The 17,543-nt window shown below is 37.8% G+C and overlaps 1 protein-coding gene across 17 annotated transcripts in view; it reads right to left on the reverse strand.

Annotated features, from left to right (window-relative positions):
- The window catches only part of LOC147636792 (uncharacterized), an 89,431-nt gene that overhangs the window by 18,447 nt on the left and 53,441 nt on the right, over nt 1–17,543 (reverse strand). For 7 of the 17 annotated variants that reach the window (XR_015266254.1, XR_015266253.1, XR_015266251.1 and 4 more), the window contains exon 3: nt 12,897–13,022. The exons of the other annotated variants lie outside the window; for them this stretch is intronic. Coding sequence is in view for 3 of the 7 variants with exons in the window: in XM_086800341.1 (XP_086656467.1) it covers nt 12,919–13,022 (104 nt within the window). In the remaining 4 variants the exon portion in view is untranslated. The remainder of the gene's footprint in view (nt 1–12,896; nt 13,023–17,543) is intronic. 17 annotated transcript variants of the gene reach the window in all.

Here is a 17,543-nt window from a genome sequence, read left to right on the forward strand (position 1 = left end):
TATACACTGCCCTAGGTTTATCTCAATGGTAAGAACTTCTCATGGCTTCATCTAAAATGCCAGATAAGTTTAATGGCCAAGGTTTCCACACCTGGCAAACCAAAATTAAGGGGTACTTAATGAAGAAGAATCTATGGAGTCTTGTAAAACCACAACCTGCTGATGGAGATGAAAATTTTGTTATTATATTATAGAAACCACTATTGCATTGCAATCCAAAGATGAGCAAGCATTGGGCATCATAATCACTACACTTGATGATGGTTACATTCATTACATTGATGATGATAACACTACTGCAATGGCATGGGACACACTTGAAAAGATATTTAATGCTAAGGCTAAACACTCCAAAATTAGTCTTAAAATTCAATTGTATGAGCTTAAAATGGAATATAGTGAAGGCGTGGCTTTACTAATCAAGAGACTTAAGAGTCTTTGACTTAACTTGTGTATGTGAAGGCTCCAGTATATGAAGAAGATGTCATTGCCATATTGTTAAAGGCTATGCCTTCAAATTTCAATCAAATAGTCACTATGCTTTAAAGAGAAGTAACCCATTCCTTCTTTGGAAAGTGTGATTAACTCTTTGCAAGAAGAAGAGAAGAAACTTGTCAAAGATGACTTTAGAGGTGCCTATGTTGTCTCCTCTAACAATATGAAGAAAAAGTGTGCAAGCTATGGAAGAACAAATAATCTTACTAACGACTGCTTCACCAACAATCCATGTGTGCATTGTGGAAAGACAAATCACTCATCTTAAAGATGCTATCTCAAGGACAAGAAGAAAGGAAAGAAGAAAGTCAACACTGTTGTAGAAGAAACCAACCTTGCTCAAGTGTGTGAAGATGTAGAGGACTCTTATGCCTTTTAAAACATTATCTAAGTCATATTTGGCTATGCCTTATGTCTGTGGGAGCACTAGTTGTTGAGTAATTCTTGTTGTGTTGCTGGCTGCTTAACTCTTTGTTGTGTATACCCACTTATTGTTGTTAATCCATGCCTTGAAGTTTGTAAGAGAAGAGTACACACACCCTATGTACCCTATGTTGTGATTAAGGGGGTTCTCTATCTCAATGTATCAAGGAGGATTTGTTGTTAGGCAAAGTCAGTTATAAGTCATTGTTTTCATGTTTGGATTATAGGAGGGTGTTGGAAATAACCCAAACATAAAGACAAGATTAAAACCCAAGGTTCAAAGGTTATTATCCATGTAACTACAACATTGTAAAAGGCACAAGAGTCTAGTCAAAGAGGTGAAAAGAGGGCACCCTCCTCTGTAGAGAATCAGGGAGAAAATTGAGGCAGTGCCCACCTACATTCACTCCACCTCTCCTACAATAACTCTACCTCTCCACATTCCTCTCCATCTCTCCATCTCTCCTAAAATTAGGGCACCTCTCCTATATTCAAGGATGTACTCTTGGCCTATAAAACGACACCTTTGGGAGTGAAAAATCAGTTCTCGTATTTGATTCATGCCCTCCGCATGCTTGTGTGTTAGCTTAGTCTCATTTTAATCATATTCTTAATCACCCATCACTAATGGCATACATATGCTTTGATCTGCCCCCATAAATGCATCATTACCTCCATTTTCCTTCATTTTCAAGCATTGATGAACAAAGTGCTACAACCATTCCTCTTCAAGTTTGTATTGGTGTTTTTTTAATGAAATATTGGTGTATAGAAAGAGTTAAAAGGAGCACTTACTGAGTTCATGTGTGTGAAGGAAGTATTTGATGCATTGAGAGCCAACCAATTGTATGCTAAAGAAACCAAGTGTACATTCATGGAAAAGGAGGTGGAATACCTTGTCACATTGTACACATTGATGGCATAAAGGTAGATCCCAAGAAGGTGGAATGTGTGAAGAATTGGCCTACTCCCATCAATCTCACTCAAGTGCGGGGATTCTTAGGTCTCTCAGCATTTTATGATCGGTGAGAAGTATGCACATATAGTAGCTCCTTTGATGGATAAGTTGAAGAAGGATGCATTCTTTTGGGATGTTACAGCACAAAAGAGTTTTGGTGAGCTAAAAAGAATGCTTACTACGGCACCTATCTTGATATGCTCGGATTTCTCCAAGCCTTTCACTAATAGAGCAGATACATGTAGAAGAGGCATTGGTGCCATGTTGTATCAAGACCATGGGGTAATTTCTTATGAAGTCCACAAACTTGATGACAAGGATATGGGGATGCATGTGCATGACCAAATCTTACATGCAATCAAGAAATGCCATCACTATCTTTATGGAAGAAAGTTTTATGTGCAAAGTGACCATAGGGTTCTTTAATTATTCTTATCACAATCAAATCTTTCACCACCTAAGCAAAGAAGGTGTTTGGCTACCCTTCAGCAATATGATTTTGAGATCACATATATAAAGGGAAAGGAAAATGTGGTGGCAAATTCACTTTCTAGAATATGGGCATGTTCATTATATCAGACATCACAGAAGTGCATAATGATTGGATTGAGGAGATTCAAGAGGAATACATACTTGATTATGAGGCTTCACAAATAGTGCAAAAATAACAGCATGGTGTTTTTATGATTTACCTCATTTTCGGTTACAAAATGGTATCCTCTATCGCGCAAAGAAAGGGTGTATCTTATACCCCACTCATCCTTCAAGAAAAAGGTCATGGTGGATGAGATGCATTCTAATCCCATGGTGGGACATTTGGGTTTTTTCAAAACCTACAATGGCATAAGAAAGAGATTCAATTGGAAAGGTCAATGTAGGGAATTCAAAGAGTATGTTGCTAAGTGTATGCCTTGTGAACTCAACAAGGATACCACACACAAGCCCGATAGATTGCTTCAGCTCTTACCTATTCCGGAGGGTAATGTATGCATATTGTTATGGATTCAATGCCTGGCTTGCCTTCTACCAAGAGGGGATGGGATAGCATCTATGTGGTGGTTGATTGATTGTTGACAAAAGTTGCCCATTTTGTACCAACAGAAGTGAGACACTCGACATCTATGGTGGCACACCAATTCATGGAAAATGTGTTCAAGTTGCATAGTATGCCTCAAAAAATAGTCAGTGATGGAGATGTGAAGTTCATTGGCACATTTTGGCGTACATTGTTTGATAGCATGGGTACCAAGTTGACTCCTAGCACAACCTATCACCCAGAAACCGATGGGTCAAATCGAGAGGGTCAATAAGTGGCTTGAGACGACTTACTTGAGGAACTATTTCTATGAAACGCAACATGCATGGGATAATTGGTTGCATTTGGAAGAGTTCGCCTACAATAACACCTATCATAGTAGTATTGTAATGTCGCTTTGTAAGGCTATGTACGGCTACAAGGTGCATGTACGGATCATAGAATTCAAGAAAGAGAATGCAAATCTACATGTAAGGGAGGAAATGGAAAGAACGCAAACACTTTTGCAAACATGCAAAGAGAACATCAAGAAGTCTCAAGAGAAGATGAAGCATTATGAAGATGCACATCGCCGCCGCAGACCATTGGAATTCAAAGAAGGGGACTTTGTGTTCTTGACAACACCTAAGACTCGATATGGATCTCTCAAAGGTAGTACCAACACAAAGCTTGCACACCATTAAATTGGGCCATACAAAGTATTGAGAAGGGTTTGTGAAGAAGTGGCTTATCAATTGATACTTCCATCTACTACAAGGATACATGATGTCTTTCATGTATCACATATGAAGGTTTGTGTTAGGCTGGGGAGGTGCAAGTATTGGATGAGCTTCCACCCATGAGTGAATATAGCATGGTGGAGTACATTCCAGAGAAGGTGTTAGGAGGAGAAAGAGAGAAGGTGTTACGCAACCACACTTTTCGTGAATACCTTGTCAAAGGTTTTCCTTAAGATGAAGCAATATAGAAGAACACCTCTATGTTGGAGGGGATGGAACACCTTTTTGATATATCTAAGGTGGATTTTTGAGTCAAAACAGTGAAAAACAGCTTGTTGTAATTTACTATTTACGAGGCATAAGAGAGGCTTAAATGGATGCAATTGATATATACACTTCTTAGACATGATTGACAGTGAGTTGGGCAGCATTACACAAAGTTTTGGAGGTCTCAAAGGCTCAAATCATGCTCTTTTGTATAGTTTTGGCAAAGAAGTGTGAAGTTGTTCATTTTGATGCTTATGCAAACCATCCATACTATGGTTTTACTCTGTGCATGTTTTCAGGATGAAACATATTTGGGTGGGGATGGTTTGTAATGAAGAGGTGTGTGGATAGAAATTGTACATAGGAGGCCAAGGGCCAAGCATAAGTTGTATTAGGCCAAGGGGTCAAATGTAAGTGAGGGAGATAGGCTTATGGGCCAAAGGCCAAGTAGGGTGAACATTAATAAGTATGTGTGAAAAGGGGGCCATGGTATATAGACCAATATGAATTGTTAAATCACAATTAACTCATACTAAACAAGAATTAGAAGCTAACAAGATTTCATGAAAATATTGCCCTTCTCCGCTCATGGATGGTGCTCCTACACCCATGTTACCACTCCATGCTTTGAGTGGTCAATCATAGGTCATTGCATCATTGTTGAACCTTTTTCCTCAATGGGTTTATACTCTCACGAGGGAGTAAAATCATGATGGATGTATGAAAAATCTAATGAGGAATGTAGACGAGATTAAGCACAAGACCCACCATAGATACATAATGAGATTTAGTTGAGACAGAGTTACTCATGGGCATAGAGCTCATTTCGGATGAATGCCTCATTCGAAGTGGATAGTCTAACCACCAAGGGCATAGATTCATATCCCACCTCAAAACATCATGCTTCTAAAAGCGTTGAGGATACATGCACTCCACACTATTGGGGTTAGCCCATAATCAGATTTGTGGAGGGCATGAATTTAATTTCAAGGCCCTCAGTAATGTACCCACTCACCTAGCATACATGTCAATTAGAGTGATGCATAAAGAAGAGACCTAGAGCATGATGGAAAACTAAAACACCCCTTAAAACTAAAACACCCCTTACCTATACACAATCCTCTCTTAGTAAATAGTTGAATCTCTAGTTGCTTAGATGTATCACCCATGGGCTTCATATCTCTTACAATGTCAAGGAAGGCATCTTCTACATGGTTATCCCTTTCATCATTTAACCGCTCCACAAAACCTTCAAGTAGCAACAAGCCTCTCATATTAATGTCTCTAATAAGACCTCAAATAATACTTAGACTCTCTTCACACATGCAATGCCAATATGTGTCCTTCTTGACATAGGTTTTCAATTTTGCGCAATCTCAAAACCTCCTCGAAAATTTCTAATGTAACCTTCATATTTCACATTAGTTTGAATCATCATGTGCAAAATGGTAGATTTCTTGAAACATCACAACAAACAAAAATGGACCATCGCATGTTGTTGGGAAAAAACATGACAAACATAACACAAACATAAGCACCACATGTTAACCCTCCAATCTCACCTATCAGGCTCTAGACTGAGCAAGGGTGAGTATCTTGTCCCTCACTAGATAATTTTTCTTGTTCCAATCATATGCATAAGTGAATTGGAAAAATGCATCACCATTTTTGGTAGGGTTTGCAATCTGCAACAATTTGTATGTTTTGTCTTGAAAGACATTCTCCACCCCTCTAGCCTCTTTGATATGAGCATATGTGAACTCCTCGAGTGTCATACTTTCCCTATCCAACTTTGAAGTGGCCTTTTCAATGATTCAAAGAACTCTTCCTATGTAGGATGGAAATAAACATGAGTTGTAATAATGGAAGTGAAATGGAACCATGATCAAAACAATATCAATAAAGATTTTATCTTCCAAACTAGAGTAAGGACAATTAGCTAGTGCATTATACCATACAGTAGGGCCATGCCTATGCTCTAGAGACATCTCAACTTCAACCCAATGCCTTTCCTCATCTATCAACTGCTCCAAAAAAGATTTCTTATATGCCAAACCGAACTTTTGAAAGAGGAACACCTCATGTGCAAATGAGGGTGCCACATGGGCACGAGTAATCCTATACCAAATGTTAAAATATGAATACTTGTGTATGTGACAAGCAATAAAAACTAAAGTGAGACTGAGGCACCTACTCATCATTAGTGACTCTCAAAGCCAACAACAATTCACCCTGTATTCTTTTCTCCACATCGATGAAGTGGCAAACAACCTTCATGTACATTTGAGGTACATGCTCATAACCTACAAACCTAACTCATTATAAGGAGAAATAAAAGAGAATCAAATTATTAACTTAACTCATTCAATGTGAAAGCATTAACTTACATTCTTGTATGCATTGCATCCATGATTTGAGTCTTTGATTGCTATCCCAAATATAAAACTTATGACCCTTGAGATCGTGCTAGTCTTCATTGACTACTTCTTCCTTTATGGCATCCTTGAATGGGATTTTTCCACCCTTTTTTATTTTAGCCAATCCATTCCAAGAATACCATCATAAATATCAAGGGGCCTCACATGGAAGTAGCAGTTGGTTGGTTTACCATTGAGATCAAACTCTAGATCCCCTATGGTATGCTAAGAAATTACTTCCTTTGCCACACTAGCTAGCTCAATGACCATTTTTTGTGGATGGTTTTTGATTAAGAACTAATTGTTTGATGCAGTTTGGTGAAAGAAGTAAATGAGTACTTCCAGAATCAATCAACAATTTAAAATGCGTACCATGATGGGATGTTGGTGTCTAGATCACTGAAAATTATGATTTTCACCTTGGTGCTCTATCCAGCATAAACCCAGGCTGGCCTCCTCTTCATCTTCAAGGGCTGCTACCTCATATTTGATCACAGCAACTCTTCCTCTTCGACGACCCTGTACTTGATATTTCAAGGGCCTTGAACTCTATTTCTTTCTTGACTTGGTTGATGAATGGAAGCAATTCTTCCCCTAGATTAGTTTGTGGGTTCCTGGGAAATTTTGGAGGAGGTAATTTTGAAAGGTTAAGAGGCTTGGGGAGATGAGGGAATTCAACAGAACATGACCTGGTTGATGGCAATCGTGTCACACTCCACTTTGCCATGCATATCATTCTATAGGGTCTATGGGCGAGGAAAGAGTGGTAGTGAATTTCAACCATTGATCTCGGTCGATTGAAGGGTGGTCACTACAAGAGAATGAGAACATAGCTGCACAAACTAGAGAGACATGGAAGTGAGAGAGAGGCCATGGGCGAATTTGCGATGTGGAGGGGTTTACGCGGCTATTTACTACATAGCTATATGCATGGCTATATGCACGGATATATGCATGGATATATGCGCATCTATATGTGTGTCTATAAGCGTGTCTATGCTGATATATGACCCTTGAAATCGTGCTAGTCTTTATTGACTATTTCTTCCTTTATGGCATCCTTGAATGAGATTTTTCCACCCTTTTTTATTTTAACCAATCCATTCCAAGAATACCATCATAAATATCAAGGGGCATCACATGCAAGTAGCAGTTGGTTGGTTTACCATTGAGATCAAACTCTAGATCCCCTATGGTATGCTGGAAATTACTTCCCTGCCACCACTAGCTAGCTCAACGACCATTTTTGTGGATGGTTTTTGATTAAGACTTAATTGTCTGATGCAGTTTGGTGTGAAAGAAGTAAATGAGTACTTCTAGAATCAATCAACAATTTAAAATGCTTACCCATGATGGGATGTTGGTGTCTAGATCACTAAAAATTACGATTTTCACCTTCGTGCTCTACCCAGGCTCTGGCCTCCTCTTCATCTTCAAGGGTTGCTACCTCATATTTGATCATAGCAACTCTTCCTCTTCGACGACCCTATCCTTGATATTTCAAGGGCCTTGAACTCTATTTCTTACTTGACTCGGTTGTTGAATGGAAGAAATTCTTCCCCTAGATTAGTTTGTGGGTTCCTAGGAAAGTTTGGAGGAGGTAATTTTGAAAGGTTAAGAGGCTTGGGGAGATGAGGAAATTCAACACAACATGACTTGGTTGATGGAAATCATTGCACACTCCACTTTGCCATGCATATCATTCTATAGGGTCTATGGGGCGAGGAAAGAGTGGTAGTGAATTTCAACCATTGATCTCGGTCGATTGAAGGGTGATCACTACAAGAGAATGAGAACATAGCCGCACAAACTAGAGAGACATGGAAGTGAGAGAGGGGCCATGGGCGAATTTGCAATCTGGAGGGGTTTACGTGGCTATTTACATAGCTATATGCGTGGCTATATGCACGGATATATGCACGGATATATGCGCGTCTATAAGCGTGTCTATACTGATATACGACCCTTAAGATCGTGCTAGTTTTCATTGACTACTTCTTTCTTTATGGCATCCTTGAATGAGATTTTTCCACCCTTTTTTATTTTAACCAATCCATTCCAAGAATACCATCATAAATATCAAGGGGCATCACATGCAAGTAGCAGTTGGTTGGTTTACCATTGAGATCAAACTCTAGATCCCCTATGGTATGCTGGAAATTACTTCCCTGCCACCACTAGCTAGCTCAACGACCATTTTTGTGGATGGTTTTTGATTAAGACTTAATTGTCTGATGCAGTTTGGTGTGGAAGAAGTAAATGAGTACTTCTAGAATCAATCAACAATTTAAAATGCTTACCATGATGGGATGTTGGTGTCTAGATCACTGAAAATCATGATTTTCACCCTGGTGCTCTATCTAGCATAAACCGAGGCTCTAGCCTACTCTTCATCTTTAACGGTTGCTACCTCATATTTGATCATAGCAACTCTTCCTCTTCGACGACCCTGTCCTTGATATTTCAAGGGCCTTGAACTCTATTTCTTACTTGACTCGGTTGTTGAATGGAAGAAATTCTTTCGCTAGATTAGTTTTTGGGTTCCTGGGAAAGTTTGGAGGAGGTAATTTTGAAAGGTTCAGAGGCTTGGGGAGATGAGGGAATTCAGCACAACATGACGTGGTTGATGGCAATCGTGGCACACTCCACTTTGCCATGCATATCATTCTATAGGGTCTATGGGCGAGGAAAGAGTGGTAGTGAATTTCAACCATTGATCTCGGTCGATTGAAGGGTGATCACTACAAGAGAATGAGAACATAGCCGCACAAACTAGAGAGAGATGGAAGTGAGAGAGGGGCCATGGGAAAATTTACGATCTGGAGAGGTTTTCGCGGCTATTTACGTAACTATATGCATGGCTATATGCACGGATATACACGCATCTATAAGTGCGTCTATACTGATATACGACCCTTGAGATTGTGCTAGTCTTGATTGACTACTTCTTCCTTTATGGCATCCTTGAATGAGATTTTTCCACCCTTTTTTATTTTAGCCAATCCATTCCAAGAATACCATCATAAATATCAAGGGGCATCACATGGAAGTAGCAGTTGGTTGGTTTACCACATTGAGATCAAATTCTAGATCCCCTATGGTATGCTGGGAAATTACTTCCTTGCCCCACTAACTAGCTCAATGACCATTTTTGTGGATGGTTTTTGATTAAGACCTAACTGTCGGATGCAGTTTGGTGAAAGAAGTAAATGGGTACTTCTACAATCAATCAACAATTTAAAATGCTTACCATGATGGGATGTTGGTGTATAGACACTGAAAATTATGATTTTCACCTTGGTGCTTTGTCCAGCATAAGCCTAGGCTCTAGCCTCCTCTTCATCTTCAAGGGTTGCTACCTCATATTTAATCATAGCAACTCTTCCTCTTCCACGACCCTGTCCTTGATATTTCAAGGGACTTGAACTCTATTTCTTACTTGAATCGGTTGTTGAATGGAAGTAGTTCTTTCGCTAGATGAGTTTGTGGGTTCTTGGGAAAGTTTGGAGGAGGTAATATTTTTGAAAGGTTAAGAGGCTTGGGGAGATGAGGGAATTCAGCACAACATGACGTGGTTGATGGCAATCGTGGCACACTCCACTTTGCCATGCATATCATTCTATAGAGTCTATGGGCGAGGAAAGAGTGGTAGTGAATTTCGACCACTGATCTCGGTCGATTGAAGGGTGAATTCCATAGGGTCACCTTGAATTGGATGACTCGTGGTAAGGTCTCTTCCTATAAAGGTTTAGCTCAAAAAACTTCATCCTCAAGGCTGGTCGGCTACATGGATTCTAGCCGATGGTTGGGCGAGGGTTTAAGCATTGCACAAATCGGCTAATGGATTGAGCTAAGGTCATAGTTAGAGCATACTTCTTTGAGTCTAACAAAGTGGGAGTAGTAAGCATCCATTGATGAATTCTTTTAGGTCAAGCTATAGAACTCATTCATCTTCATGGTTTTAAAGTCTAAGGGAAGTACCTTTCCTTAATAACTCCCTTGTTTTGTTCCCAAGAGAGAGTGTTTTCTTGACACCCTTTTCTCTACACATGACTCCTTCCACCATAGCTTAGCATCACCAATTAGTGGAACGGCCCAACATAGATTAGTTGGCTTTATTAATACCAACAAGAGAGAAATAGTTAGTCATGGAATCTATCCATGCCTCTACACCTTTACCACATCTTTTCCTTCTCCTGAGAAGGAAGAGAGTCGCATCTGCTTAAGCACAAATTTCCTTTCAGCTTCTTCATCATGTTGGCGTGAAAAGAGAGAAAACACTTTAATACCAAACTTGGGGAAAAATAAAGAGGTCAAAAAGATATTAATTCTCTCTGTACTCTTAACATGGCTCTGATACAACCTGTAAGATACCTCCTATACCCTTCCTTCCTTCAGGGTAAAGAGGGATGTCACTACCAAACTTTCTATGAAGATCACCTAATCAGGAGCTAATTAATGACTATCCGATATACGAATATATTCATGATCTTGGGGGTATGACCTATATTATCTATATTTTTTTCTTTGGAAAGTTTTTGACTAGTTCGGTCCACCCTATGGCCCACTTTTCAGATTCAGGATACGATCAATGAGGTTTTTAATTACTAAGCACATTATTGGTACATATGCATCACATGACGAAATTCCTTAATTTAATTTCCTTCATGGGCTCCTTTATCCCTTAATGCCAACAAATCATTTTAAAAATGATACATATATAATCATAAGCTTCAATTACAATACAATCTGGAAAACATCCCTTGGAGCACCAAGTTACATATACAAACTAGGCATTGCAACCGTTGTGGTAATAAATTATCACATATTAGTAAGCTGAAATGTCCCCTCACTCACCTATACTAACATGAAACCTATCAAGCTCGGGTTTGCAATCTTCGAAGGAGCCCTCACCCTGCTTTGTGGTGGGTTAACCATTATAAGAAGTTGCCCCAACCCCATAAATACTCAAGATTTTTTTACCCTGGGTAGGGAATTGCCCACTTGCCCAAGAATGATCACTTTGAAATGGTCACCCCTAAGAAAAACATGTCCCTTAGTTTATTTTCAAAAACTTTAGAATATACTATTGGCCTTGTCCTAATCATATATCCACATTTGGCGTAACAATCCATGCAACAAAAATTCTCACATAAGAGAGATAACCTCTTCTATTTTCTTAAAGAAAAATTATCTAGTTAGATACATTGGACAATCCCTTTTCTTAATCAAGAACTTCTAGGGTTGGTCCCATTTACACGCTGAGGTGGCCGAGGTGCAATATTTGTGATTATGGGGATGTGAGCTGGTCCTCCACTTCCTTGGGAGACATTTGGAGCTACTGCTATTCAGTTGTATCCTCATCACAGTCAACTACCATTGGACACCCATGTCCTCTACATTGTGCATGTCCTTCACAAGCCATTATTCTTTATTGTGGCTTATTACCGAGAAGTAACTCAGATGGCTTGGGAGTTGAGTGGAGATCCTCTCTTACGTAGAATATATTGAGAAACTCTTGGAGATAGAACCTCTAATCTCTCAGTTTATTCTTCAACCACTAGGTTTTAAATATAGTTCATATCAAGTTGTAGTTATTTTCTTTATCCTAGCAGTGAAAAATGGAAGAAACGATGAAAGAAATTGATTGATTGAGAGAGAGAGGGGGGGAAAGGGAAAGGGAGAGCGAGAGCGAGAGAGGGACTAAAGATTGAGAGAGAGTGTGAAGGAGACTAAGATAGAGAATCTCGGAGGGAGAAGTCCATGAGTGGCGTGCGCTAGCAGATGAAGGTGGCAAGGGGGTGGGTGTGAGTAGAGGGAGTGAGGGGGCTGGTTGGACGTGGCGAGTGAGTGGGGAGGGCTATTAGGGACGAAATGGAGGGAGCCGTACGTGCCACCAGCCATAGTGGGGCTGGGTGACACTTTGTAGGAGTACAAGGGAAGGGGGGGGGGGGGTATGAAACAGTGTGTATGAGAAGGAGTCGTCAACGCCAACACAGAGGAAGAAGATGTGGCCGAATAGCATGGCTGGCCGATGCGGACGAAAAAAAATAAGGCACGCATTCACCGCCGGCAGCATGGCCGGTGGAATGAAACGACAAAGAACGTTTACGTTCCAGATCATCTAGCGACGAGTAGAGGACAAAAGGCAAAGGGAGGGGGGGAAAAAGAAAAGACAGGATTTTTTAACGAAGCATATATATATAAATATATAAACTTAGGAAATTGTTTTTACCAGCACAAAAAATAGAGATGAAAGAAGTCACTATCATTCTAGAGAATATGATTCAGAAGTAATAATTTATATCCAACAATGAAGTTAAGATAAATCTATGCTAGTTTGCCTCCAATATTTGGAAAAGATATCATGAAGGTTATTATGAATACTAAATTCCTCATTATGAATAATAATCCCCTCATTATGATAATTATTTTTATATGTGATAGTACTAGAAACATGAAACACATGTATTGACAAAACAAATTGACTACTTACAAATACAACAAAGATAGGAAAATAATTTGAGATACACTAATGATTTTTAGATATGCTTGTGATATGCCAAGTACATGTTTTGTACCTTAGTCGATGAACCTTGGATATCATAATGCTACATGTATTTGTAGACATTTCTCCTCATAATATGTCGATATGTATTTATAGGCCTTCATCCTCATTATGTCTTCTTTCTTTTGTGTATAGCTTTCTGATGAATGAAAACCTCATGTCTTTACATCTCAAAAACCTGGTGAGACTTAAATCAAAGCTTCAAGTTGAAATCAATAAGATAAAAGAGAGAAAAGTGAGTACGTAACACTTTATTATTTAAAATACTATAAAATAAGATTACCACTGTGCAAAACTTTACAAAATATCTTATGTTTTATACCATTTGAATGCAAATGGTATAAAATTTAAGCTCAAGTTCTATGCAAGAAGGTGTACTTATCAACATCTTTCTAATGTATGTTGACTTATTTCATGTTTTTTTAATAATATTTCAATATTTTTATATTTCACAAAGGCAATAGTTTTTTACACAAGTATGTGAGAAAAATCAATATAATTTTATTAGGCCCCTAAAGATGTGGAATTATTTTTTAAAAATGTTAAATCTCTTAGCATTATGCTCTCACATGCACATGTGAATGTACTCATGTGCATGCATCCACAAGCATGTGTGGATGCTAACACTTACAATTTTATATGCTTGTGAACACACATATATGCACATGCACATGTGTAGCCGTACTTGTAAAGCAAGATCGTATGGAGCTTTAGCATATTATGTAGTCTTCAGACTTCACTTTAGTGTTAGCACTAGGATTGAGAATCTATTCTATTCAAACATGGCATATTCTTATGAAGGGTACTTAAATAATGAAGAAGTTTAAAAATGAGTACATGGTGATAAGTAGTAAGGATTGTTTTTTTATAAACATCCATTATATATAATAAATGCTTGGAGAAGGCTAATTACTTGTACATGCGAACATATTATTGATCAATTTTTCTTTTCGTATGTAACTTCCCATGAACAATAGAGCCATAAATATTACTCAACCTCAATTAAAGAGAGTGTTCATAGAATTCTTCCTAGTTATCCAAAAAAACACTATGAACCAAAAGATAAATAACACCATGTACAATGTCTAAATTTCTTACCCAATGTGAGTCACAAAAGTCGATCTTTTGCAAAGGAGATAGCTTCATTTAGCTTTATCTATAATATAGTTATGTTCTTCACAAGGTAATATTGAGACCTCGTTTTCTCCTTTGACTTAGTCTAGACCTTGAAAATTTGCAAGGTTCATTCTTGATGGCTAGAGTTTTTCCTCCTTCCATAAGCTTGGCAAGATACAGCTAGCAAGATCCACATGATTCATCTCCAAAGTCCATTTCGTTTTAAAATGGTGTGACAAGGATATCCATAGTACCACTAGGTTATGGCCCATGGTGATTTACTTGTTGTATGTTAAAGGGAAACCTCTCTATTTGATGTGGTATCTCTTCAAATATCACATCCTAGCTTAGACCAATATTCTTTTGGTAAGAATTTAAAAGGTAATAACCATTTGGACTTCATACTACTTCCTAAGAATATGCATAATTTATGATCATATATAAATTAATATTCTCAAAATTTTGAAATGCACAAACTATTCACACCACCCAAAGTTTTTCAAGTGTGTAATGTTCACCCAAGTAATAGTGTTATTTGGAGTCATTCTTTTGATCTCCTTTACTCTCTTGATAACAAATTTGTAGACAACAATTTTCACTCTCTTAGTATAAAAGAAATAATCAAGATCTCTTTCACTAACCATACTTCTAGTATAAATAATCTATCAAATCTTTTTTTCCATTAAGTATATTACTTACAATTTCATAGGTTGCATGGTTTCTTATTTGTAATTTTTCTTTATTGCAAATTATAGACTAGAAAAAGCTACTAGTTTTACAAAAAACATATAGATTCAATACACGTGAATTATCATAATCCTCCTCCTCCTTCTCTTCTCAATATCTTGAAAAAAAAATGTATTCATTTTTATCATATCTAGCCATTGTTTACATTTTTAAAACTTAATGAGAATGCAAACTAAGAAAGTATAATAATACCATGCTATTTAGTGTTTAGTGTTTACACCTAATCAAAATTATATAAATTACTTAGGCTTTTGCCTATGATATAGGTGATGTTATACTTATGAGTACTTTGGATGTTTCTTTCAAAAAAAATGTGACAGAGGGTTGCTCACCTTATGAGGAGAGATTTTCTCACCTTATGAGGAGAGATTTTCTCACCTTATGTTAAAATATCCTCTAAAAATAAAAAGTTCAAATATTAGGTGAGATAAAACATAAACTTACAATGCCCTACTTATTAGTAAAGAAAAGGAGAAATCATTACATATGTGTTGCATGCTTGTGGAGAGAAGAGAGAGGAAAATCGAATTATCTCTTAGAGGAGGGAGATGAGTTTGAGGGAGATGAGGGGTTTGCCAAGGAGGGATATGAAAAGAGGCAGGGAGACAAGGTGAGGGTTTTCCAAGGAGAGATATGAGAAGAGGGAGATAATAGATGCACATGAGGGTTGCCAATAGAGGGATATGGAGGTGCCAAGAAATGAAATTTTAACTACATGAAGTGCTAGCTACATTGTAATGTATGGTAACATGAGATTCTTATCTCTAGTAATGGTGCTATAGGAGATTTTTTTTTCGTGTATGCATAAAGGGCTCTATGAATAAAGAGGCCTCTCTGCATAGAGATATTATGTATAAGAGGCCTATATACATGCATATTAGAGCATACACATGGGTATGCTCTAATATGCATGAATATCAGAGCATACACATAGATCTAATATGCATACATACATATGTATGCTCTATGAATGCATAATAGAGCATGCAAAGCTCTAGCATGCATAGAGCTATGCTTTATGCATGCATAGAGAATACATATGTTCTATGTATGCATATTGGAGCTATGCATGCATAGAGAATACATATGTTCCATGCATGCATATTAGAGCCATGCATGCTCTATGTGTGCTCTAATATGCACGCATGTATATGTATGCTTTATGCATGCTCTATGTATGATTTAATATGCATACATACAACATGAAAAGTGATCCAATTAATATGCATGCTTATAGAATGCATAAGAGGCTTCTATGCCTATGCACTGACTCTAGTCTATGATTATATGTCTTCTTCTATGCCTATGCATTGACTCTAGTCTATGATTATAGGTCTTCTTTGTTTTGGTCTCAACACCCTAGCCTTCCTATTGAGGTAAGCTGTAAACCTTAAACCCTTTCTGTTAATGGTACACATTGGGATGTATGCATATTAGAGCTCTATATGCTCTATGTATGCTCTATATGTATGCATATTAGAGCTCTATATGCTCTATATGTATGCTTATTGGAGCTATGCATGCTCTATATGCATGTTTATTAGAAGCTTACATTAACATTTCTTTTTTTCCGAATGCATATTAGGAGCTTTACATTAACATTCTTTTTTTTGTGATCTTAGTTTACCAAGAAAAAACAACCATGCTAGCTAAGTACCTAAGTACATACATATGCCCATCTCATAAGGGAGCAATCATATTCTCCCGTAGTAGCTAGAAGCTCATATGAGTTTTAAGTTTTTATGTTTATGCATGGGTAGATGGTAAAAAACTTGCAATGATATGGTGTCACGGTCTAGGATGAATTGTCAAATATGCATAAACTATGCATTTGAGTTTTAAGTATTTATGTTTATGCATTGACATTGGATAGACGGCAAACAACTTGTAGCGCAATATTACGCATGAAGGAGGAGTAGATACCCCAGCAGTCTGTGAGCAATGTTAACCCTTACCCTCTAGCTTGAATCATGAAGGAGATGAAAGGCAAGAGGCTATGTGAAAATTGAGGTTTCATGCAAAGAGAGGGAAGTGCAGTTTTTGTGGTCCAATACCCAAATTTCAACTGCATCACTCGGGTATTGGTTTCTAAAATTGATCATATGGCTAGGAAGCTCTTTATATGATCTTTCCACTCATGTAACTAATTTCTTTATCCTTTACTTCATTGATGATCAGAATTTCTCCCAAAGTTGCTAACTTTTAGCAGTTTTATATTCTTGTAGTAAAATGCTCATAACTTTTCGCTCGGTTGCCCATTTTCGAAAGTTTTTATATAGACGCAAAGCTCTCTTCAAGCTCTACGTACCTATGTAATCCTCTTTTGTACAGTCTAGATGGATTTAAAATTGCAATTCTTTGTGTATCTCTATTTTTATAGACTTTTGGCTATTATTTCTTCTTAATAATAATTAATTCCTCTTAATCTCTTATCAAAAAGCAAATCCTATGTATCTTATCCTCTTGTAAGTGATTGCTATATTGTTTTACTTTAAGATGTTCTGTCTAAATTGCCCAATTCGAATGGATGAACCTTACCAACATTCCCCGTAGGTTTCCGTTCACATAATCCTGAGTTGGAAGATTTTCTTCAAACAAAGAATTGCCTCTTGTTTGGAGCTGCAAGACTGATAGAAATTCTTGCTTTTCTTGAGCCTTTCATCTTTCCTTCCATGAATTATGATCTCACCTTTGATGTGTTTATCCTTATCTTAACCTAGGGGAGAGAAAGGGAGGTGAGGAGACTGTGAGGTTTCATACAAGTGTGTTTTGATTCTAAGAAGTGACCGAAGTCAAA

Source organism: Cibotium barometz, chromosome 7, assembly GCF_041138505.1.
Source record: "Cibotium barometz isolate CiBa-2024 chromosome 7, ASM4113850v1, whole genome shotgun sequence".
In the NCBI taxonomy this organism is placed as follows: domain Eukaryota; kingdom Viridiplantae; phylum Streptophyta; class Polypodiopsida; order Cyatheales; family Cibotiaceae; genus Cibotium; species Cibotium barometz.